This window comes from Magnolia sinica, chromosome 18, assembly GCF_029962835.1.
Source record: "Magnolia sinica isolate HGM2019 chromosome 18, MsV1, whole genome shotgun sequence".
Taxonomy (NCBI): Eukaryota; Viridiplantae; Streptophyta; class Magnoliopsida; order Magnoliales; family Magnoliaceae; genus Magnolia; species Magnolia sinica.
Window position 1 is genome coordinate 16,070,686 of NC_080590.1, and position 27,122 is coordinate 16,097,807.

General features: G+C 40.7%; 1 protein-coding gene across 1 annotated transcript; it reads left to right on the top strand.

The window, feature by feature from the left end:
- The first annotated feature begins 6,043 nt into the window (after positions 1–6,043).
- LOC131233251 (geraniol 8-hydroxylase-like) lies at positions 6,044–26,962 on the top strand. Its single transcript, XM_058229897.1, has 2 exons — positions 6,044–6,968; positions 26,108–26,962. The coding sequence occupies exons 1-2, from the start codon at positions 6,078–6,080 to the stop codon at positions 26,711–26,713; spliced, it is 1,497 nt and encodes a 498-aa protein (XP_058085880.1). The 5' UTR covers positions 6,044–6,077; the 3' UTR covers positions 26,714–26,962.
- The last annotated feature ends 160 nt before the right edge of the window (positions 26,963–27,122 follow it).

Consider the following 27,122-nt stretch of genomic DNA (forward strand, 5'->3'; position numbering starts at 1 on the left):
TAATTATATTGAAAATTTTCATGAATTTTTGTAAATTCAAAATATCAAAAATCCAGGACGTTATATGCCCTAAATTCAACTAGCATAATAAATAAGCAGTGTGAATAAGTCACATACATCATGATGGGCCCCAAATTGATTTCATAAATTTCTGGATTTAAGTGTTAAAAAAAGTAAGTTGTCCCATTGCATTGGGAAAGATGTGGTAACTCCCCAAGTAAATAATTATTACCCGTTTACATGATAATTACGGTTGAGCCGAAAAATCAAACAGGCCATTAGTTCGGCCCACTTGAGTCTTGGATTATCAAGTCTTAAAATGGGCTCAAAAAATAGACGGAGGGGTAGATTTCTCACACTCATCACAGTGAGCCCCACCTATGTTTCCAGCAAGGGCTTTCGCATGAAATCTGCGTCCCATGCCATAACAGTGATTGTTTGTAACGGTCTCTTCAAGGGAGTGGATTAGGTGTTACTCGGGTGATATGTTAGTGGTTGTAAACCTTATAGTGGAGCCCATCTTGATGATTTGTTGTATATCCACGTGGTCTGCTTATTTATCCAGCTCATTTTAGGATGTGGTGTAAAAAAATTAAGAAGATCCAAATATCAGGTGGACCACGCCAGAGGAAACCGTGATGTTTGAGTGCTCATCATTAAAAATTCTGAAGGACCCATCGTAAAGGCTTTTGTAATGTTTATTTGCCACCCAACCTGTTGATGATGTCAAGAAGACTTGGATGAAGGGAAAAAAATATAAAAATCAGCTTGATCCAAAACTTTCATGGCCCACATAAAAGTTTTTAATGATCATTCGTAACTGTTTCTGATGGTGTGGTCCATTTAAGATATGGATGCTCTTAAGGTTTGGGATCGTGCACTAAATGAGATGAAAAAACAGATGAAAGGTGTAAATATACAACAATTACTTCAAAGTGGGCCCCACATGTACAGTTAGGGTAATACACTCATCCGATGCCCCCTCTTCAAAGTGGGCCCCACACGGTTTGATTTTTGAAAGCTTATATAATTACCCCTGTAAATGGGTAATTATTGCCGTTTCACCCGTTTGAAAATCAAATGAAGCCTTGAACCAGTTCAAAAGAGTTAGTTTAAATTTGTGGACCCCAATGTGGTGTGTATTATATATCCATTTCATCCATCCGTTTTACCACAATAATTTGAGGCTTGATATGAAAAATGAGGCAGATCCAACACTCATGTGGCCCACACCAAAAGAAACAGTGGCCTCGAGAGATTTTTAATGGTAAGTGTTCGATTTCCTTTTTCCCATGCGTGGTTAACTTGAGCTTTGGATATGCCTCAATTTTTGGCTCATGCCATAAATTCAGTTGGCATAATGGATGTATGGTGTGGATAAGCAACGTGCGTGAACATATAGCAATGGGTCAAATCAAGCATGAAATAATTATTACCAGTGAGTTGAAAATTCAAACAAGCCCTCGTGCCATGTTTAAATTGGAAAATTCTACATTAGAAACGGGTTCAAAAGAGTTAGTTTAAATTTGTGGACTCCAAGGTGATGTACATGATATATCCATTCTGTCTATCCATTTTACCACAATATTTTTAAGTATGAGCCGAAAAATAAGAAAGATCTAGCTCTCAAATGGCCCACACCAAAAGAAACAGCGGCCCTGAGAGGTTTTTAATGGTAAGTGTTTGATTCCCTTTTTCCCATGGCGTGGTCCACTTAAGCTCTGGATATGGCTCTTTTTATGTCTCATGCCCTAAATTCATTAGGCGTAGTATGTGAATAGTGTGGATAAGCGACACGCATCATAGTGGGACCCACATATATGTCGTGGCATTCTTAATTTTTGCATAAAAAAAGCAGTGGTCAAATCAAGAAGGCTCACTGATGACCAGGTCTCCTTGCCATGTGATTTAAAACGCAAGCCTACTATGGACGGAGCTTCTGGATGTGTGACCGCGGGGCTCACCGTGATATATTTGTTTTATATGCGCGTAGTTGGTTGTTTCGCCAGCTCAGATACAAGTAAAAAAAATTCAAATAGACTGCACCACAAAAAACAGTGGTCATTGAAGGCTCTCTTCTTCGCACTAGGAAAGTTTTGGATCAAGATTATATTTGTGGTTTCCCTTCATCTATGTTTGTGTGACCTTATCAACGGATTGGATAGGAAATAAACATTATGGTGGGCCTTAGGAAGTTTTAATGGTGGATAATGTTCATAAATCACCAAAATTTCTTGTGTTGTGGTTCCTCTGAGATTTGAATCTGCTTCATTTTTGGGATAATGCAATAAAGTGAGATTTCAAAACGGATGGACAGCATAGATTTAAAACATATACATCCACGGTGGGCCCCATAGTCATGAATTGATATGCTTCCCGGTTCATTTGCGGGGCAGGATAACTTGGTGGAGGGACAGATATAATGAGAAATTTACGACTGTAGACCCCACCTTTTATCCATTGGATATTTTTGAAGCAATACAAACTTAACATACGCACTTAGACCTCCTCATACGGATGACAAATTCTAGGATGAAAATACCCCTTCTTTTCACAGAAACGGATTGGCTACTCCGCTGCCACCCACCAATGGTGGATCGTCGGTGGTCTGTGGACCCCACCATGATTTATGCTTTTCATCCATGCCGTCCATATATTTTTCCGGATCATTTTATGGTATGAGACAAAAAATGAGGTATATTCAAATCTTAAGTGTACCACATTACAGGAAATAGTGTTGAATGAGCGTCAACCATTAGAAATCCTCCCCAGTCAAAGTTGGGGCCCACTGTGATGTTTGTGAGAAATTCTCCCCATCTAAGTTCATTCATAAGGTCATAAAGACCTGGATGAAGAGGAAAAACAAATTTCATAATGATCCAAAACTTCTATAACCCCTAAAAGGGTTTCAATGGTAGACGTTCAATTCTCCACTGCCATTTACAGTGTGGTCCACTTGATAGCTAGATCTGTCTTATTTTTCATCTCAAGCCTTAATACGAGTTCGCCAAATAGATGGACGGTTTGGATATAACACATACCTCATAATGGGACCCACAAAAATCGGTGGGGATTACAATAAGGAAAGAAAAAAAAAAAGAACAAGGAACCAGCGAGCTGGGCCTATGGCTACGGATTATAACCGTAACCATAGCTGTAATGCTATACACTTTTTCCTCCTTTTTTATTTTATTTTTTTATTTTTATTTTTTACATGAAGAAAATTTTCCCCTTACATTTTTCTCTAATACATAATTATGTAAATATGTATATATAAGTATATAAAAATATTTTTCTATCTTTTAATTCATTTCTTTGTCTATTTATTTAACAAGCATATCTCCTAAACTAAAATGATTTACTTAACTTACCACATATGATTTTGGGGTAGGAGAAGCTAATTTAGCCAACCAACCTAGTTATTTTCCAAAATTCCATCAGGTCGATGGTCAAAAATCCATTTCATTCAGTTCGTGGTCAATTTCAAACACTTCGTGGTCAAACTGGAAATTCAGCTGGGTAAACATGAAATTGAGTGGGGCAAACTAGAAATTGAGAGGGGCAAACATGAAATTGAGCGGGTGTTCCCCGCTGAATTTCATATTTTCCCCGTTGAATTTAATGTTTCCCTCGTTGAATTTCATGTTTGTCTGGTTCAATTTCATGTTTGCTCCATGGGATTCGCCCGGCCAAACGGGCCTTTACTGGAACAGAGTGAAGAAAGAGGGTGAAAATGGCAACAGTGAAAGCAACGCAATGGAAATGGGTGAAAGAAATGAGACTAAAATCAGCGGGGCAAACATAAAATTGAGCGGGGGAAACTAGAAAATCAGCGGGGCAAACTAGGAAATCAGTGGGGCAAATATGAAATTGAGCAGGGGAAACATGAAAATTAGCGGGGCAAACTAGAAAATCAGTGGAGCAAACTAGGAAATCAGCGGAGCAAACATGAAATTGAGCGAGGGAAACTAGAAAATCAGTGGGGCAAACTAGGAAATTAGCGGGAGAAACATAAAAATTAGTGGGGCAAACTAGAAAATTAGCGGGGCAAACTAGGAAATCAACGGGGCAAACATGAAATTGAGCGGGGGAAACTAGAAAATCAGCGGGGCAAACTAGAAAATCAGCGGGGCAAACTAGGAAATCAACGGGGCAAACATGAAATTAAGTGGGGGAAACTAGAAAATCAGCGGGGAAAACTAGGAAATCAGAGGGGCAAACATGAAATTGAGCGGGGGAAACTAGAAAATCAGCGGGGCAAACTAGGATATCAGCGGGGCAAACATGAAATTGAGCGGGCCAAACTTAACAGATAATTTCATGGCTTGAGCTGATAAATCTAAACGTATCCAATGTTCAAATGGACCACACCAAATGAAATTTTGAATTGAACTTCTAATGTTGATCATTTCTTAGGGGCCACAAAAGTTTTGGATCAAGCTTATAATTGTGTTTTCTATTAATCCATGTCTATAAGATCTTATGAATAGGTTTGATAACAAACAAACATCACTATTGGGCCCAATATGGTTTCAACGGTGGAAATCATTATGGCCACTGTTTCCCGTGGTATGATCCACTTGATCTTTTGATATGCTTCAATTTGGGGCTAAACCGCTAAAATTAGATGAACAAACGGATGGATGGCATGGATATACTACATACATTCAATGTGGGCCCAACTGAGTTTACTTAGTATAATGGGAGCGTACTGACTAACTCAGTACGCAATTCGATTACGCTTGCTATGCCCCACAATGATATTTTATTTGTAATACATCATGTTTAATACCCCTCTGTTTTCATCCGAATATGTATACACCAAAACCCCATATGTGGGAGGGAACCTAGACATTGAGCGGGACAAACATAAAATTGAATGGGGCAAATATGAAATTCAGCGGGGGAAACATTAAATTTAGCGGGGAAAACATGAAATTCAGCGGGGAACACCTGCTCAATTTCATGTTTGCCCCGCTCAATTTCTAGTTTGTCCCGCTCAATTTCATGTTTGCCCCGCTGAATTTCTAGTTTGCCCCGCTCAATTTCATGTTTGCCTCGCTGAATTTTCAGTTTGACTGCGAAGTGATTGAAATTGACCACAAACTGGATGAAATGGATTTTTGACCATCAATCCGATGGAATATTGGAAAATAACTAGGTTGGTTGGCTAAATTAGCTTCTCCTACCCCAAAATCATATGTGGTAAGTTAAGTAAATCATTCTAGTTTAGGAGATATGCTTGTTATGTAAATAGACAAAGAAATGAATTAAAAGATAGAAAAATATTTTTATATACTTATATATACATATTTACATAATTATGTATTAGAGAAAAATGTAAGGGGGAAAAAGTTCTCCATGTAAAAAATAAAAATAAAAAAGAGAAAAAAGTGCATAGCTTTACAGTTATGGCTATGGTTATAATCCGTAGCTATAGGCCCAGCTCCGACCTCCCCGGTCTTTTTTTATTTTTTTTTCTTTCTTCCCTGTTGTAATCCCCACCAATTTTTATGGGTCCCATTATGAGGTATGTGTTATATCGAAACCGTCCATCTATTTGGCGAACTCGTATTAAGGCTTGAGATGAAAAATAAGACAGATTTAGCTATCACGTGGACCACACTGTAAATGGCAGTGGGTAAGTGAACGTATACCATTGAAAACCTTTTAGGGGTTACAGAAGTTTTGGATCATTATGAAATTTGTTTTTCCTCTTCATCCAGGTCTTTGTGAGCCTATGAATGAACTTAAGACGGGGAGGATTTCTCACAAACATCACCGTGGGCCCCACCTGAGTTCCCATCACTGGACCATCCGTCGGCGCTCGTCTCTGCACGCCAGCCAGAGGAAGGCAGAGGTATTTTCGTCCTCAAATTCGGTGGCCATACGAGGAGGTCTAATTGCGTATGTTAAATTTGTATTGTTTCGTAAAAACCACTGGATAAAAGGTGGGGTCCACAGTCGTAAATTTCTCAATATATATTCATACGTGAGGGCTCAGCTAAGAGAGAGAGAATGGACTGTAAATTTCTCAATATATATTCATACGTGAGGGCTCAGCTAAGAGAGAGAGAATGGATTTCTATACTTTGCTGTTATGTATTTCCACTGTGTGGGCATGTATCCATCTCATCCTCCTAGCCAGAAAGAAATCTGGCACAGCCAAACTCCCACCAGGCCCCTTTCCTCTTCCAATTGTTGGAAACCTCTTCCAACTCGGTAGCAAACCCAACGAGTCACTCGCCCAACTCGCCGAGTCACATGGCCCCCTAATGACTCTAAGGCTGGGCAGCATAACAACAGTGGTTGTTTCCTCTGCAAACATAGCCAAAGAGGTCCTCCAGAAGCACGACCAGGCCTTTGCGGGCCGGAACGTTCCCGACGCTGCTCAGGCGCTCCACCACAGTGAGTCATCCATGGTATGGTTACCAGCCCACCAGCGGTGGCGGAAGCTCCGAACTATATGCAACAGTCATATATTCACCACCCAAAGACTCGATGCCAATCAAGGCCTCCGATGCCGCAAGGTGCAGGAACTCATGGCACACGTCACGGAAAATTGCTTAAAGAGACAGGCAGTGGATATCGGGCGAGCCGCCTTCGTGACTGCCCTCAATTTGATGTCGAACACTGTCTTCTCCGTTGATTTGGTCGATCTGAACTCCAGTTCTGCACAAGAATTCAAGGAACTGGTGTCAAAAATTCTGGAAGAGGTGGGAAGGCCAAATGTCGCGGACTACTTCCCATGGCTCAAGGCCATGGATCCGCAAGGGATAAGGCGGCGATTGACAGTCCATTTTAAAAGATTGCATGCAATCTTTGATGGGATGATCGAGCAGCGTCTGATACTGTCCAGGTCTTCTTCTAAGTCTCCAGGAGGAGCTGATTTCTTGGATGTGCTTCTCGACTACAGCCATGACAATGACTTCCAACTTAGCCGCCGTGACATCAATTCATTGCTTGTGGTACTATTCACATCTCCTTCTATAAACTACTGATCAGCTACAGGTGCTGTATCATCCTTCCCTGTCACTTGTGATGGACGTTGGTGCCATCAAAACAGTAGAACCCAACACAAAGGTCAACCTCATGGAAAATCAGGCCAACTGGCCACTCACTGGCTGGGCCACACCCGTACCATCCGTTGAATCGGACTGTCAGTTGTCCACTGATTCCATCGCTTCTGGTGGGACGCGGATTGCGTCCTACCCCCGCCCTTCTCCAGCCGGGAACGGGCAGGAGCTTTGAATGGCCACCGTGATGTATGGGTCTTATCCACACCGTCCATCCATTTTTTCGTATCATTTTAGGGTATAAGCCCAGAAATGAGGCAGATCCAAGGCTCAAGAGTTTCAACGGTGAGAATCATTATCACTGCTGCTTCCTGTAGTGTGATCTACTTGAGCCTTGTATCTAGCTACTCTTTAGGATTATACTCTAAAATGATACGAAAAAAATGGATGGACGGTGTGGATAGGACCCATACATCAACGGTGGCCACTCAAAAGCCCTGCCCGTTCCCAGCTGGAGACGGGCGGGGTTAGGACGCAATCCGCGTCCATTCTGGTGAGCGGACCTGATTTTTGTGCCATGATATCTTCTGGGTGGGGCGCACCATTTTCATGATAATGTTGCCTTGTGGTTTCATTGACCGTAGGCGATCAGTTCTCTTAACCGAAGCATACTTTCTTAGGGATGAGGATTGCCTGCGACATGAAGCTAGGTGTGGCCCATCGTGATGTCTGTGAGAAATCCACCCGTTGATCTGCCTGATTTAAAACTTCTGTCGCCCCATGAATGTTTCAATGGTGGACGTTCAATCCTCACTGTTTCCTGTTGTGCTGCCTACTTGAGTTTTAGATCTGCCTCATTTTCGACACATGTGGTAATATGATGCGGCCAAAAAGGATGATCCGAGTGGATTTCTTCTAAACGTCCGCATATTACGCTTTCCTTTCTTCGTTGCCAAAACGGACTTTGTTCCTATGGCTTATGTTTCAGATGTCGAGCCCACCATACAAACTTTACCATCACTTCTTTTTTCCATTATCTCACGTGAACTTTGATTGTGGACTATTTTAGGCCTTGGCTTTCTACTATTGCTTAGATGGTACAGGTTAAATGGATAAGATTGTCTAACACGTGTTATATTTTGGACATGCCAGTGGCCCAGTAAATGGACGGACCCAATTATTACACTCCATAGGTGCATTGTAGATAGGTGGCTTTACTATATTTGGATTCTTCCCCCTCTAACGATTAGCCACCATGGTTAAGTGAGTCAATGATTGTATTAAAAAATAGTTATGAGTTGGTTGACACGTAAATGAAAGGTCATCCCTTCACAGGCCATGTACCTCCGGTTATCTAATTTTCTAACTGAATTTTTCCTTTTGAAATTAAAAAGGTCTTTCAAAGGAAGGTTTTATAAACGCTTGGGATATTGACTGTACTGACATCGAAGTTTGGTCAAATTATTAGACGAGATTCAACCTTTCAAACATAGTAAGAGTGTCCTTCTAACAAGCTTCTATAAATTACTTGGACCAAAATGCCTTTATCCTTATTAGACGAGATTCAACCTTTCAAACATAGTAAGAGTGTCCTTCTAACAAGCTTCTATAAATTACTTGGACCAAAATGCCTTTATCCTTGTTTCAATAGTTGTACGGTTTTTTAGGGGATAAGAAGTTACGTCGTATTTAATGTCAAGAAAGTGACGTATATGGAACTTTTTTTTAGGGTCAGGGCCCAAATATCAGCCTAATCCTGAGCTAGTATGGGCCACATAATAGAAAATAATGGTAACAATGACACCCATCGTTGAAGCTTTTTTAGGCTACTGTGATGTTTGTTTGAAGTGGACACTGCCCAAGTTAAGACTTTTTGGCACCATGGTGAGTTGGCCGACAAGGTGGACGGAACAGATCACCTCATGGTGGGCCTCGACTCCTATTATTTAAAAACAAACAAGTTATTGATTACATCAACCTGACAATCACGACACTTACTACATTACAGCCACAATCCTTACCACATTACAACCACGACCCTAGCCATTGGGTCGTGGTTGTCATGTTATATGGGTCGTGGTTTACATGCACTATGGATCGTTGTGGGTCCCACGTAACTTGGTGACGTCACTTCAGTAGCGATTCTCGCTAATCGACCTGTCAGTAGCTAATCCGCATCTATTCCAATACGGTCACGTTACCCCATAGTCAGGTATTCTCACGTTACCCCGAGGAGTCTAGATTCCCAAGACATCGGGAATGTTATTTTAGTAAGTCACGTTACTCGACTTACGCATCCCAATATATGTAGAGATGAATGGTCTTATTGGGCCCACTGTGATGTATATATTTTATCCATGCTGTCCATTCATTTTGAAAGATCATTTTAAGGAATGAGCCAAAAAATGAGGCATATTAAAGCCTTATGTGGACCACACCATAAAAAGCAATAAAATTGAAAACGTACCACTAAAAACCTTTTGGGGCATAAATTTTTTGGATGTAACTCATTTTTTGGCCCATGACGTTAAATTAAATTCTAAATCTAATGGACGGATTGGATTCGACACATAAATCACGACAGGACCCACGATCCATATAACATGAGAACATCGACCCTTACTATGTTACAACCACGAACTGCACACGTCACATGTAACCACCTCGACCCCTATAACATGATAACTATGACCCATATAACATTATGACCACGACCCATATCAACCACGACTTATATAACATGACAACCACGACCCATATAACATGACAACCACGACCTATATCAACCACGACCCATATAACATGACAACCACAACCCATATAACATGACAACCACGACCCATGGCGACCATGACCCGAGTGACAACCACGACCCATATAATATGACAACCACGATCCATTTGAAGAGTTGTGGTTCACATGCACAATGGATCATGGTTTTCATCCACAAAAGAATCGTGGTTGACAACAACGATGTATATTGAATGTGAACCACTACTCTTCAAATGGATTGTGGTTGTCTACGAGTAAGAGTCGTGGTTATCGGGTTGATGTAATCAATAACTTGTTTATTTTTAAATAATAGGAGTCGAGGCCCACCATGGGGTGATCTGTTCCATCCACCTTGTCGGCCAACTCGATCGCCATGGTGCCAATATAACAGGACAACTGCGATTCATACAACTGCGACCTATATGATAGGACAAGTGCGACCCATATAACATGACAACTGTGACCCATATAACATGACAACTATGACCCATATAATAGGACAACTGTGACCCATAAAACAGGATAACTGCGACCCATATATATAACAGGACAACTACGATCCATACAACTGCGAACCATATAACAGGACAACTGCGACCGGATAACTAAGACCCATATAACGTGACAACTGCAATCCATACAACTGTGGCCCATTTGGGTCGTGGTTTGCATGGGTCATAGTTGTCATATTGTATGGGTCATGGTTGTCATGTTGTATGGGTCATGGTTGTCATGTTGACCACCAGATGAAAACAATAGTGATTGGATATCCACCATTAAATTCCTCCTAAGGCCCACTGTACTATTTATTTGACATCCAATCTATTGATTAGGTCATACAGACATAGATGAAGGGAAAAAAAAAGATCAGCTTGATCCAAAACTTTTACGGCCCCCAAAAAGTTTTTAATGGTCTACGCTCATTCAACATTGTTTCCTGTAATGTGGTTGACTTGATATTGGGATATACCTCATTTTTGGTCTCATATCATAAAATGATCTGGAAAAATATATGGATGACATGGATGAAACAGATACATCATGGTGGGGGTCCACAGAGCACCGAGCACCAGCCATTAGCCGGTGGCAGGGGGAGTAGCCAATCCGTCACTTTCTCAGGATTGCAATAAGAAGGTAACTTCTTATTCACTCCAAGACCATAAGACTTATAAACCAAGGACAGGGGCATTTTCATCCGAAATAATATCCAAAAGTTGTCAGAAGGCCACTCTTAGGGTATTTGAAAGGTTAAATCTTATTAGGTAATTTGAAGGTCAGTGGGGTCTAAATCCCTAAACGCTTTCACAAACCTTTATACTATTTAATATAAGACAAAAGTTTTGCAATTAAAAAGTGAAAGAAATTCTTTACTTTTGGCCCATTTTTATAATTTTTTTTGACTCTATGTTTTTTTTTGGGGGAAAAATACTCCAAAAGGATGGTCATCTTCATGACAGGGCCACTCACTTAGCCATGTTCACTTGTTTGGTCGGTTTGTGTGATGCATGCAGTGTAAAAGCTTGCTGGTTTGACTTGTGGATTGGCAGATCCACTTGGAATTGCCTAGATTGTTGGCTGAATCTCCAATAACTCAATTTTAGTTTTTTTTCCTTTTGATTGGACAACTTAATTAAGTGACTAAAAAAACTCAACCAAGCATTGTCAAAGATTGAACAATCTGACTTGGAAATGGAGATTGGTTTTCTCAGAGAGAGAGAGAGAGAGAGAGAGAGAGAGAGAGAGAGAGAGAGAGAGAGAGAGAGAGAGAGAGAGAGAGAGAGAGAGAGAGAGAGAGAGAGAGAGAGAGAATGAAATGAAAAGTCCTTGGAGCCTCACAATTCCATGGAAGTGATCAAAGATCAAGCATATATTGCCGCATTGATTGGGTTAGAGGAAGAGATATATTAGGAAGGGAAGTTGGGCATTTATTCACATAGATAGATTTCCTTAGGGGTGTCAACAGGCTGAGTTAAGGCTTGCCTGGCTAAAATAGTCTAGCCCAAATCCAACCCGACATGCTAATGCTTGGCTCGGCCCATGTTCAGATCGAATCCAGCCCAACATGATAATGCTTGGCCTAACCCGAGTCTAGCCCGAGCCTGAGTCCAAATAAGATGGGGTTGTTGCGGGGAGGGAGAGAGGAACCAACTGACAATGTAGGTGGGTTCCTTTATCTTGTTTTGTTTCTTCTACAGTGTCTTTGTTTTGAAGATTTCTTGAAATTTGGTGGTAGAGATCTTGCCTAATCGGAGATTTACTTGGGATGTGCTAGAGGGGGGGGGGGGAGAGAGAGAGAGAGAGAGAGAGAGAGGAACTGATGGACAATAGAAGGGATCCCGAGGAGTTTTTAGAGTGAGAAAGAGAGAGAAGGGTACGCAAAAATGTCGTAGCAGAGAGAGAGAGAGAGCGCGTGGGTTGAAGCAGGGAGAGCTTGAGAGATGGCATGGGTGGAGTGGGGAGAGCCTGAGAGAAATGTTATAAAAGAAAAATGAAAATTTGAAATCCTTCAGCGGTCAGGCTGAGCCTTTGGGCATTGAGACAATTATATTTAGATTTGTACATGAGCCGAACCAAGTCGAGCTTGGCCCATCTCGCTCGGCTTGCAAGCTACTCCAACATGAACTCGGCTCAACTCAGTCCTTAAGCTTGACTAGCTAGCTTGGCTCAATTCCATTAGCAGTTAGGGCCAACTCGAGCGGAGTTCGAGCTGAGCTTGAGCTCAATCTTTTGATCCAAGTTCGAGTTCAAGCTTACAAGCTGAGTTCAAGTTTATGTTTTAGGGTTTTTAATATATATAGTATATATTATAATATATAATATATATTATATATAATTTATTTAAATATATAAATATATACAAAATATTTATCTTATGTGAACCAGATCTGAGTCGAATCGATTCAAACCAAGTCAAGTTTGATTCGAGTTCTGAGCCGAGCCGAGCCGAGTTCAGTCTAGTTTGGACTCAGATTGAAATTTTTTTTGAGTCGGGTTAAACTTTTCTGAGTCAATTCAAGCGAGTTAACCAAGCCAACTTAGTTCATGTACAGATTTAGTTATATCCAAGCTTAGCCCGATTTTGAAACGGGGTTAATTTTTAAGCCCGAGCCTGATGTTACAGGCCCAAACCAGCTCCTGGAAGCCCAACAGCCAGCCCAACCCATGGACACCCCTAGATTTCCTATTATTTTCTCTTTCTATTTTTAAAATTTTGTTTTTAAAATTTTGATACTGATCGATCGGTGAGGTGGTGGGCATGGGTCACTGATACATTGAAGTTGCAAGTTTGGTAGCCCATAAGGTGAGACCCCAGACCCAACGAGGTGGGTGTGACCCCTGATTGTTGGGCTCACAGTGATGTATGTGCCCTATATCTATGCCGTCCTTCAGTATTGAAGGCTCATTTTAGGGCATTATCCAGAACCAAATCTCAGGTGGACCATAATATAGGAAAAATGATAATAGATCATTAAAAGCTTCTTCTGAGCCACAAAAGTTTTGGATCAAGCTGATATTTTTGTGGTCTCTTCATCCAAATCTTTGTGTGACCTTATCAATAAGTTGGATGACAAATAAACATTCTGGTGGTCCCCATGAGGTTTTTAATGGTGAGGATTCAATCATTATTGTTTCCTGCGGTATGGTTCGCATAAGATTTGGATCTACTTCATTTTTAGAATCATGCCCTAAAATTAGCTTTCAAAACAGTTGGACAATGTGGATTAAAGCACATACAACATTGTGAGCCCAACGGTCAGGGGTCCCGCCGACTTTGGTGGGTCCGGGGTCTCTCTAATCCACTCTCTTTTCAGGGACGCAGAGGTGTTGCCAACACCACCCCAGCGACGGTGTGTCGATGTGTTGGGTGCTGGGCCCAACGTGACGAATCTATTTTATATCCACGTGGTTTATCAGTTTGCAACCCCCAACAAAGAAGAAGAAAAAAAAATGGATCGAAAGCTCAAGTGTACCATACCACAGGAAGGAAACAGTGGTGATTGAATGCCACCATTGAAAACTTCTTCAGGTCACAAAAGTTTGGATTATTTGTGTTTTCCCTTTATCTAGGTCCGAGTGACCTTATCAACGGTGGGCCATAGAAGGGTTTCAATAGTGGGTGTCATTATCCCCACTGTTCCCAGTGGTGTGGCTTGCTTGAGCTTTGGATCTCCATTGCTTTTGGGTTCATGCACTTGAATGAGGGAGTAAAATGGATGGACCGTGTGGATATAAAACACATACATCCCCTTGGTCCCCAAAGCACCAACACATTAACACTGTTGGTGGTATATGCCATATTTTCTCTTTGCTTCAAGATAACAGATTTTTCTTGGCTTTACAAAGCCTTAACACAACTCAGAAATCTGATTGGTGTAGAAGGAAGAAAGAGAGAAGAAAACCAAACAGAAGTTTTTATTTCTTAAACTGTTTTGCTACTGCTGCACTTCTCACACTTGCTGCTTTGCTTGTTGTTCACTTGCTTGCTACAACCGGATACACAAGATGCCCATTTATAGGCATTTGAATGTAAGGTGAAAAGACAAAACTGCCTCGCATATAGTGGACGAAGCTGCTACATACTCGGCTTCACATGTGGACAGCACTACGGTACTCTACTTCTTTGAGTTCCATGTGAATGCTGTTGATCTAAGATAAAAAGCATAGCCTGTGGTACTCTTTCTTTCGTCTTGGTCACCACCCCAATCACTATCAGAGTATCCATACAAAATCGCTTCATCATCGTATGGATAAAAGAGACTGAATTCAATAGTCCCTTTGATATACTTTAGAATTCTTTTTGCAGCTAGACAGTGTGACTCTTTTAACGCTTCCATATACCGGCTTAGAAGCCCAACACTATAGACTATATCTCGCTTAGTGATTGTGAGGTACTTTAAGCTTTCGATTAGGCTCTTGAATAAAGTTGAGTCAACATTTCTTCCTTCGCCATCTTTTGTAAGCCTTAAGCCTGTTGCAGCAGGTGTATTCACGGCTTTACAGTCGGTCATCCGAAACTTCTCAAGAAGTTCTTTTACGTACTTCTTCTGTGATATATAAATACTACGACTTGTTGTTTGTGATGCCCCAACTTTTCAGGACCTGGGTATATGACCCGTTTTTCAAAAGCCCGAGTGTTAACCTGTAGAGAGCCAAATTTCATATATATTTTTTTCTTCATCAGAGTTAATAAATAAGTGTAGAATGGACAAGTCAACATAAAAGAAAATTTATATTTAAATTTAGAATATACAAAGGTTGCCCATAATGATTTATATAACCCAATGTCTCCACATTAACAATTACAAGATTACATACATGAGAAATTTAAAAGCATATAAAACATATAAACGAAAGCCGCAAGATTGCGCAGCTTCCTTGACAGGTACAACCACGCATCCTTGACCACCATAACGGCTCCTCATCAGTTTGAACCTGCATACCACTTAAGCCACCTGTGCTACCTATACAGTTATATATTTGATGGATGAGTGACCAACTCAGTGTGAATTTCTCTCAAGATTATACACGGCTGCATTGGATAGCATAGTCATTAAACAAAGCATACAAAATAATACATGATGCAGGTCTTACTAGATGCATGGATGCATAAATACAGTCATTGCCCCGGGGATGCACATCCGTGCGAAAGTTGAGCTCGTCACCCATGCAATCATTAAACCTGGAAAAATCATCCAGTCGGAAAGGGGCTAGTCATCAACGAAAGCATACTACGTGCGGCGTAACGACTGCATATCGTACATCATGTACGTTAGCGATAGATGCTGGTCTGTGCCATGTATGTATGATTAGCCAAACCATTATTAGTCCAGTTACAATCAGCCAGTTTTAAATAAGCTTAAGGTCACTACGAGGGCTTGTCACCAGTGTAGGCCGACAGCTTGGGCATAAGTCCTATACCACCATCCCCGGCTCATGAGACTACCATCTTAGGATGTTTAATGGAAACCCATCGACTAGTGGCCAATTATATTATAGTATATGGGACTTACCATCGCATAGTTGTACAGTATAAAACATCGAGCCTATATAAGGAAAATACTAAAATAAAGCCACATAGGGCGATATTAAAACAAGCCACATAGGGCAATTATCAAAATAGGCTACGTAGGGCGAGTATTAAAACCATGCGATAAAAGATCATCCTTGAAAACCATTGGACATAACAACCCTGGATGGTAAGCCCACATCAATGGTCAATTTAAACCACCATTCAATAACCACTAGATCGAAGGTCCATTGCAATTATCGTCAATCGAGTTACATCCCAAGTATGGGTGTGCATTTATAAGTGGGAGTTTTTCACTAATGTACCAGTTTAAATCTTAGAAGCAATCCACAAGTAGTCCAATAACATGAATTAAATATACAGGATAAACAATAAGCATGTGATGTAGCAACTCAATTCCAACAATTAACACATATGGTTATAGAATGGAGATATCATTTATGAATTAAAATAAAACTATAACTTAAGCTAATAAGAAAATGAAAAGCTCAAGGGGAAGAAATCATCACCTTACAAGTCGAATCGCCAACTAACATTGCTATGACGCGCGTGCATCTTTAGAATCGAATCCTACCATGAGTTGTGAAATTGTATGGTTAGATTTAAGCTGCATACACTTCCTACAGTTGGGATGATAACCTAGGGTTTGGATTACTTAGATCTTTAGCTTCGTCCTATAATCCAATTTTAGACTTTGATTATAGATTTTGATTTCTCACTTGTATCATTAATTCTTACTGATAACCAATGAAATAATTAATAATTGTAAGTTAATTGTAGTAAGAATCCTCCTCACTCGGATCGCCAGGCTAACAACAGAAGGCACAACAAAAATTTTCATTTTTTGGAAATACCACACGTGGATCTGTTTGGGTGTAGTTTGTGCACATGCACGTGTGTGTAAGCATGTACGGACGGCATGGTTTTGATCAGAAGGAATTGCTCTATCAGATGAACGGTTTGGATTAGCTCAAGGTGGCCCACCTTGGTCACACTGGTTTGATTTTGGGGCAGCTAGAAACACAACTTCATTTGTACGCAGCCTAATTCAGCTGGAACTGTGCACATCCTCATGGGCTTCAGCGCAGACAAAGTGTTAGGTTTTGGTAAGGCCCAAGCCCTGAACATCATGGACGGTTCTGATCATCATGACGAACGATCATGGTGGCCCACCAACTCACGCACGGACGATCCTTTTTCAAATCGTCCGTAGGCGGGAACTGAGAAGGAAAGAGAGAGAAGTCTCTCTCTTTTTCAGAAATTTTCGGGTCAGCCCTGTCTGACCGGGCATGGTGGTCCGGTGTTCACTCCCCAAGTATAGGGTTGTGATGTAGTAATAAACTCGGTAAGACTGAGGTCGAATCCCAAGGGACTGAACCTTGTACGTAATCTGAAAATAACTAGAACTAGAACTAGAAAAGGATGAAATCTAAATTAGGTGAATTTGAGGAATAATGATAAAATAGTAAACTAAAATATGTAAATTCAAAGGTAGGAAACTAGGGATTCAGAGTATCCACTTGTAGAGATCAGGGAGATCTTATGCCTGCATCAAAAACTCATCTGGACTTGGAGTCTATCTTCATCCAGTTGAAGGGTGTAACCATAAAAATCAAGACTGAACTTCCTTTGATATAGTTTTTAAGAGATGAAACGTGTATGAATTAGCATGGATTCCATCACCAAACCATGCCCAGGAGACAAAGCAAACAATAGAATTAAACTAATTGGCAACCAATCATTGATGTATGAAGGTTAAGAAGGGTACCGCCATCCAACCATGCCCAGGAGACGATGGTGAATAATAGGGCTTCCTGACGTCATAAACATAAAAAGGAAAGGAACACGCTCAAAGCCATTGCAGACCCATTGTAATTTCAGTCACAACAGACCATTAAAGACTAAAAACATTCCCGTAATAATTAAACTAAAATCAAATTCAGTCCATAAATTTAAATTAAATTAAAAGCATAAAATAGAGTCTCCCATCTCGCTATAAGCTTTACCTCTTAGCCCTAGATAAGAGGTTTAGCCAAGAAGAGACATGATTAGGCTAAACATCTTAAAAGAAAGAAACAGTGAAAATAAACAAAATAAATATTACTCTCTCTGCTCCACGTCCCCTCCACAGCTGCCCACTGTCACGGTAGCAAAATTGAATCCCCTCTTCTTTCTTCTCTCTTCTCTTTATATAAAAACTGTAGTCGGTCCACTGGAGTCATGGAACCGGCTCAATTTACGCAGCTCCATGCGTAGAAGATCCAGACGCATACCTTGTTTTTGTGTATCAAGAGGACACTGAAAAATCCTGCGTTTGGCCTGAGTTTGGGAGGCTAACCATCCAGATTCATCAAAATTGACTTCTTGGCTGTGCTTATGGATACCTGTTTCAGCCTGTGAACGGTCCAGATCATGGATTCAGACGTCCCCTTGATCACAGAACGGCCCCAAAGCGCCGGTTTTAACGGACGCGCTTAAGCTTACGCACGAGGGCTGCGCTGAGCTCTCGGTGGGCCCCAAGATGATGTTTTTGATGAAATCCACCCCGTCCATTGAATTTCTGGCGAGAAATAGGTCAGGAATATATGGTTTTGGATTGTTGTTGACGCGGTCCACTGATGTTTTTCGTCAGCCGTTCATCGTGCTTTTGAACGGTGATCTGCCTTTATTTACGTGAATGAACCAGAAGGAAACCTAGACGTGGGTTAGACCCACCCTATGAATGCAATGGACGGTCTGGATCGTTCGTTTGAATGATTAATGGGGCCCACTAAGCAAAACCGACAGATGTTGGTCATCCGCTGTTTCCTTTTGCAGGAAGGAGACGGGTCTCCTTCCTTTGACCGGTTGTCCCAGTCCGGTGCACGTCGAGTGCACTTGTGCACTGTGCACTGGCACTACCAGTGGGGTCCACTCATGATGTTTTTAGGAAATCTGTTCCGTCCATCTGTTTTAGAACCTCATTTAAGGGGTTGAGACTAAAACTGAAGTATATCTAAATTTCACGCGGGCCCTAAATCATGATTTTAGGTGCTGAATTGTCTCTCAGGCCACTTCCACAAGGATCCAATGGCTCAAATTTTATGTGTACGGTTAAATTATGGTCATTAGGCCATGTATGAAGTTTTGAGCCAAACAGATGCTGAGAACCTTGTGATCTTGCATTCTGGCTGACTTTTCGGCCACTTTAGCTTTAGTTTCTCGATTTTCTAGGATCTCTGACATGTAAATCCGTCGATCTTGGTCCCCTGGAGTCCGTCCCATGCTCTAGTGAATTTTGAGCATTAAATCTTAGCTTTTAGCACCTGTTTCAATCCAAGCTCTTAAATACACCCTGCATCACAAACACGATTAAATCGGGCCGTTAAACAGTATCATGCTCATAAAATCCGGTAATAACTGGGGTCTATATGCAATATTTGACCCTCAACATCTGGTGCACCTTGAGTGCACCACCTATGGTGTACACAAAATGGTTGTGGGGCCCACAGAAATGAAATTGAGGAATCCCCTCCGTCCAAAATGCTCAGGGGCTCAACTGGGCCATCTTGACTAGAGACGAAATAGATCTAATGCTTAGATGGGCCATACTAGTCGAATCACGGCCTTTAGGCGCTGAGTACATCAATCCGATGGTCGAATCAACTCTAATCTGACCATCAACGGCCAGAAGGTTCTAACGGGTCACCCGTAAGTTCAATACTCGTTATTATCCACCCGATCATATTAATTTTAAATTTTAATTTAGATTTCCATTATTATTACATGTGTGTGTGTGTGTGTGTGTACATATACATATACATATACATGTTTATTTATATCACAGTTGTGTAGTGGGTCCCACACTAATGATTTGTGAAATCCACCCTGCTCACGAGGTGCAACAGGTTCATTTAGAGCCTTTGTCCAGAGATTGACGGATTCAAAACTTGAGTGGGTGTTCACACCCCAACTATAGGGTTGTGATGTAGTAATAAACTCGGTGAGACCGAGGTCGAATCCACATGGACTGAAACCTGTACGTAATTTGAAAATAACCAGAACTAGAACTAGAATAAGATGAAATCTAAATCAACTGAATATTTAACCAGAACTAGAACTAGAATAAGATGAAATCTAAATCAACTGAATATGAGGGAATAATGGTGAAATAGTAATCTAAAACTTAGAGAATTTAAAGGTAGTGAACTAGGGTAACAAGGATCCACTTGTAACAATTGGAAAGTTGCCTAGTAATGATTCAAGGACACAACTGGAATCAGAGTCGTATCCTATCCAGTTGGTAAGAAGAGATTTGTCAGATCTCTAAACTTCTCATGGATCTAATCATCAATAGATGAGAGTAGTGAAGATTTGGAAGTGATTCTGTAACCTAACCATGCCCAGAGACTATAGCAAACAACAACAATTTACTAATCTCACAGCCAATCATAAGAGAATTGTGAAAGTTAGGAAGGGTTCTATCACCCAACCATGCCCAGGAGACAATGGTGAACAACAGCTCCTAAGTTCACAATCTCATAATGAAAATAAGATACTTAAAGCTATTGCAGATCTATTGTAATTTGAGTCACAATAAACCATTAAAAAAAAACTAAAAGTATTCCTTAATAATCAAAGTAGAATCCATAATAGTTCAATAATCGTGAATCAAAGCAAAGCCACCTTCCTAATCACGCTACAAGCTTCACCTCTTAGCCCTAGTTAAGAGGTTAGCTAACCACAGGCATGATTAACTAAGTCTCAAAAGACAAGAAAAAAAACTAAAACAGAAAAAAAAAGAAGAAAGAAAACAAAACGTCTAATCTCTCTGTCTTGCAAAACGTCCCCGGATGGATCGATCTCTCCTCTCTCTCACGTCTTCTTTATATAGGTGATGTAGTTGGCTGGAGAGGTCGATTGCAAGGAACCGACCTCGATTACGCACGCCAATTCGCAGAAAAACAAACTGCGCACCTCTGTTTTGCGCAACAAAACACAACCTGCTGAGTTTGATCTGATTTTGAAGTACTGATCAACCCATTCAAGAAATTTGACTTCTTGGACAGGGTCAACACCCTCTTATCTGGATTTTGGATGGTCTGGATCATTAAAATATGTGATGGTTGGGGCCCACATCGAAACCCAAACAGAATCACGTCCGTTCCTGGACGTTTTAGAATTTTTGAGAGATTTAGTCAGTCAACATGCGCTGACCGACTGTTGGTGTAATGGTACACGTCCGGGCCTTGTGTACACTGCGTACACACACTACACTGTGGGGTCCACTGTGATGTTTGTGGGAGATCCGTTCCGACCATCCGTTTTCTCACATCATTTAAGGGGTTGAAATTGATTTTGAAGCATATCCAGCTGTCAGGTGGGCCCCAAATCAGGATTTTAGGGGCTGATCTTTTCATTGGGCCACTTTAACAAGGATCCAATGGCTGAAATTTGACATATATGATTAATTTATGGTCCTCAGGCCATACATGAAGTTTTGAGCTGAACAGATGGTGGGAACCCTGTGATCTTGCATTCTAGACGATTTTCAGGCCAGTTTAATGTGAGTGGTGTGATTTTCTCGGATCTCTGGCGTGTAAATCCGTCGGTCTTGGTCCCCTGGGGTCCATCCCTTGCCTTGGTATCTCATGAGCATTAAATCCATGCTTTTGACATCCTATTTCAATCCAAGCTCGTAAATACACCTTACATCACAAACACGATTAAATCGGGCCGTTAAACAGTACCATGTTCGTAAATTCAGGCAATAACTGGGGTCTGATATGCAATATTTGACCCTCAACAATGGGCCACACCTAATGAATTTCACCGTATTTATTGATCCTCATTGATCCAATGATTGGATTGATCCTGTTTTGAATATTATTGGTAAAAAAAGACTCTAAGGATCGTTTGTGTGTGTTCAGGCCTATTTTCCTTGTGTGGATGACTCCATTTTTGTTATTAACATCCCTTAAATAATATTATTCATATATTATGCCATTATTACTTGTTTTATATATTGTTATTATGTGTGTAATACGTATATACTTATTTACTTATTTATTTGTAGGACTTGTCTTCGATACGGGTCATAAATGATAATGTCATCGAGATGTTTATGGTTGATTCTATAATTTGATGGTCAAACTAGGAAATTCAATCGTTAGATTGATCGAAAGGGACATTGTTGGGTCATATATTGATGGTGAATGACTTGATTTGTCTTTGGCACGATTTGCTGACCATCTAAGTATCCATGAACAGTTGGATGGCCCTATTTATGGATAAGATTTCTCATACTGATCCGATTTAGACTATAACATAGGTGGACATTCGATTAAGTTCGATTCGTGTTTATGCTAATCCATGTCCTCCCGGTAATACCCGAGTACTGGAAGTATGGGGTGTTACATTGTTTCACTTCGATGCCCAAGAAGAAGGACATCAATCCACCATTAGTCATCTCGAACTCTTTGAACACAGACTGCTTGAATTCTTTAAACATCACTTGTCTATTTCCAATGAACAACAGATGATCAACATATAAGCAAACTATAAGATATTACCACAGATATTCTTCTTTATGTAGACGACATGCTCATACGGACATTTGACGAAACCATTCTCTTGAAGATAGCCGTCGATCCATGCATTCCAAGCACATGGAGCTTGCTTCAACCCATATAGGAATTTCCTCAGCCCATACACCTTATGTTCCTCCCCTTGCATGACAAAGCCTTCAGGATGGTCAACATAGACTTTTTCTTTGAGTACTCCATTTAAGAATGCGGATTTCATATCCAGTTGGTAGATCATCCAGCTGTGATGAGCTGCAAGGCAGATAATCATCCTCACAGTGTTAAGGTGAGTAATTGAGGCTTAAACTTTTTTATAGTTTATCCTATATTTCTGTTTGTAGCCTTTTACTACGAGCCTTGCCTCATATCGTTCGATCTTATACCATCGGCATTCCGTTTGATTTTATACACCCATTTGAGACCAATGGTCCTCTGACCTTTAGGGAGTTAGATCAACTTCCATGTTCGATTCTTCTCGATGGCATGAATCTCTTCTTCCATAGCCTTTCTCTAACATTCTTCATTCACGGCCTCTTCGAATGTGAGAGGCTCATGGTCTGCATACAGGCAGAGCAAATTCACTTCTTCAGTTTCTGCTCAGATCTCGTTAAGGCTTCTCACTTTGATGGGACCCAAGGGTGAAGGAAAATTGGATGAAGATGTACTGACTGAATTCTGATTTGATGAAGTACTTCGAGGGAAGATGGAACGTACTCCTGGACTTCTGCGATCTGAAGGGGGTGATGTGGGTGTTTACTTTTGATTCACATGCCTCTCTTCTTCATATTCTTCGGCCTCGACCTGATTTTCTTTAGCCGAATATTCCTGGTTCCACTTCCAGGATTCTTCCTCGCAGAACATTACATCTCTACTTATCACTACCTTATTGGTTAATGGGTTATAGAGCTTGTACACCTTCGATTCTTCACTGTAACCGATGAAGATACACTTTTTGCCACGATCATCAAGCTTTTTTCCTTCTCGCTTCTGAAACTTGAGTGTAGGCAACACACTCAAAGATCTTAAGGTGCGCCACGTTGGGCTTATATCCACTCCATTCTTCCTGCGGTGTCTTGAATATGAAACTCTTGGTCGGACACCTATTGAGTAGATAGGTAGTACATGCAACTGCCTCTTCCCAGAAATTCTTTGATAGACTTTTCTTCTTCAACATGGTCCTCGTCATGTCGAGGATGGTGCGGTTCTTCCGTTCTGCCATTCCATTTTGTTATGACATGTACATTATAGTGTGTTGTTGCTTAATGCCATGTTTCATCCAATATTCTCGAAAAACATTTGAGGTGTACTCCCTACTTCTGTCAGATCTAAGAGTTTTGATTTTAAGATCACTTTCTTTTTCAATAAGGGCCTTAAAATTTTTAAAAATTGTAAAAGCAGTAGATTTCTCTTTGATTACATATACCAACAATTTTCTACTAAAATCGTTAATGAAGGTAATAAAGTATTTATTACCTCCAAGAGAGATTCGCTCCAATGGTCCACAAATATTAGTGTGAACCAACTGCAACGGTTCTCTTGCTCTTCGGGATACTCTACTCGAAAAGGTGTTCCTTTGTTGTTTTCCAAGTGTGCATGCCTTACACACATGTTCTAGAGCTTTAATAGCAGGCAAGCTATGCACCATGCTTGATGAGGACAGAAGTTTCAAGCCACTGAAATTTAGATGGCCAAAGCGAAGATGCAACATCCAAGAATCATTCTTTACTTTTCCATAAAAACACTTCTCGAGCATTGTGTTTATATGGAGAAGAAATATACGATTCTTCGCCATCTGGACTTTTGTAATTAAACGTCCATGTATATCTCTTATGGAAAGAGAAGAGTTCTCCATGTGTATGACATACCATTTTTCGAGGAGTTGTCTGAGACTCAATATATTACTTTTCATGTTGGGTACGTAGTACTAAACATTGGAGATGTAGTTTGGAACACCATTCTTCTGAAAGATTTTGATTTTGCCTTTACCTTTCACCGGCATTTTTGACGAGTCACCGAATGTCACATCACCGTGAACTCCTTCTGTGAGTTCCTCAAATAGACTTTTGTTCTCGCACATGTGATTGCTTGCACTTGTGTCGAGATACCATACATTTGGTCGATCACAGCTTTTCTCATATGCAATTCTGGCATTGAATATTTCTCATATTTCCGCGACCGCGTGCGGATCGGCCTCTACCATTTCCTCTACCATGGAAATTGGTAAATTTTTGTTGCTTTGTGGATGGCTTGGATTATATCCACACCCTCTTCCTTTTACACGATTGTTAGTGCCACGGCTCCCACGATGTGTATGGCCATCTCTTTGTTCATTTAAAGTCAGCTTAGATTCTAAGACATGTTCAAGCATCGTTTCTGCATTCTTTTGCATTCGTTACTCATGCACTTGCAACGATCCCATTAACTTTTTAATGGGTAGTTTTTCTAAGTCCTTTGATTTTTTGATCACTACAACCACATGCTCAAACTTGGTTGTGAGAGATCGCAGTGCCTTTTCCATGATACGTATGTCTTCAACTTTTTCACAATTTTTTTTAAAAAAAGTTGTTAATAATAACAATTAGACGTGAGAAGTAGATAGAGATATTTTCACTTTTCTTTATGTGCACCATTTCGAACTCGGCTCTTGGTGTTTGAAAGCAAACCCGCTTCACTCGATCAACACCCTTGAAGATGGTGCCAAGGGTATCCTAAGCTTGCTTGCTTGATGTTGCTTCGAAAATATTTTTAAAGATTGATTCATCCAACCTTTGATAGAGAAGAAACAAATCCTTGTTGTCTCTCTGCCTTTGATTTTTTAGAGCGGTATTTTCTTCGTTGGTGAAGGCAGCTTCTTCCTCTATAATGGTTTCTACATACCCATCGGTGATGATCTCCCATAGTTCTTGCGACTTGAACAACGCCTTCATTTGGGTGCACCACTTTTCATAGTTGTCCTTTGACAACTTAGGAATCTGTGGCTGGATTGTTCTATCCATCTTTTTCTATTTTTTTAAAGAAGGAATGACTGATTTTTTTCAAAATGAAAGGAGAGAGGGATGAAATAGAAATCTGATTATTTTTTAAAATGGATTTTTTTCTTAGCTGGAAAAACTGCTGAAATCTGTTTTTTTTTTCTTCAACAGATTTTTTCTGAAAAAATTCTGTTTTTGGCTGAAAAAGAATTGCTGGAAACCTTTTTTAGGAAAAGAACTAGGATCTGATACCAGTTTGTTGGCTGTATAAGCTAGATTTTCTCTTTGCTTCAAGATAACAGATTTTTCATGGCTTTACAAAGCCATAGCACAGCTCAGAAAAATCTGATTGGTGTAGAAGGAAGAAAGAGAGAAGAAAACCAAACAGAAGTTTTTATTTTTTAAACTGTTTTGCTGCTGCTGCACTTCTCACACTTGCTGCTTTGCTTGCTATTCACTTGCTTGCTACAACTGGATACACAAGATGCCCATTTATAGGCATTTGAATGTAAGATGAAAAGACAAAACTGCCCCTACTAGGAGCTTAATGTTCCTAGAAAATACATAGCATTTCATCTTCCAAAACAGCTTCATGTGAAGTGTTGCTGTGCATTGGAAGATAAACAGTCAGGTAGTTGCTGTAAATGTTTTGGTTTGCAATTCCAACAAATACACCACCACTGGGACGATGTTGGCAACCTCACCTAATCTGCGTCCGATCAAGATAAATTCTAACTTGCAAATTTCACTGATCAGGACATATTCACTGCTGGCAGTGACACAAGCTCTTCCACTGTTGAATGGGCCATGACTGAATTGCTCCGCAGCCCGAACACCATGGCAAAAGTTCGATCTGAGCTTATCGAGACCATAGGCCTGGGTCGACAAGCAGAAGAATCAGATATCAACCGACTCCCATATCTACAAGCGGTCGTGAAAGAAACGCTGCGGCTTCATCCACCAGGTCCGCTCCTCGTCCCTCACAGAGCCGAATCTAACGTGGAAATATGCGGTTTTACCATACCCAAGCACACACAAGTACTTGTCAATGCATGGGCAATCGGCAGGGATGCCAATGTTTGGGTGGACCCCACTACTTTCTCTCCTGCGAGGTTCATAGGCTCTCATGTTGATTTCAAAGGCCGAGATTTCGAGCTTATTCCATTCGGCGCAGGCCGTCGGATTTGTCCAGGTTTGCCACTAGCCTATCGTATGGTCCACTTGATGCTTGCTTCCCTTCTCCATTCGTTCGAATGGAGGCTTCCTGATGGAATGGCCCCACATGATTTGGACATGCGCGATAAGTTCGGCCTCGCTTTGGAGAAACTGGTTCCTCTTCGTGCTATCCCCGTGCAAGGATGATCAACGTATTATTTCGAATTCGCTGGATGGGGTATGGCCCACATGAAGATACCTTTTGGGTGTTTAGTCCGCGCGCGCCCGAAAAACAGATATCAGAGAACTACTCTTCTTATATATATTTCGCTGCTCTCTTTACGACGAGCTTCTTAAAATTAAGTCGTTTAAATAAAGCCTAAATAAATATTTGTGTGTTTAAGGGATATGAAAAGATATTTTAAATTACAGTAATGTATTTTAGAAATTCTATAATGTCTATTTTACAGTGATCCACTTTATGGTTTCTTTTTCTCGGAGAAGGCCAAAATCTAAAAGCTGGGGCCTCTCTCTTTCACCTAAGCCCAATTTCACGTCCACGTATTGGGTTACTTGCGCAAAAAGAAAACCAAGTGGGTGGAATTTTCACAGGATC

Excerpts from the sequence above, each read along its gene's own strand:
- LOC131233251 (XM_058229897.1), top strand. The coding sequence starts at position 6,078 with ATGGATTTCTATACTTTGCTGTTATGTATTTCCACTGTGTGGGCATGT. Across the intron at positions 6,969-26,107 it reads ACATCAATTCATTGCTTGTG|GACATATTCACTGCTGGCAG; the intron begins GTACTATTCACA and ends TTCACTGATCAG.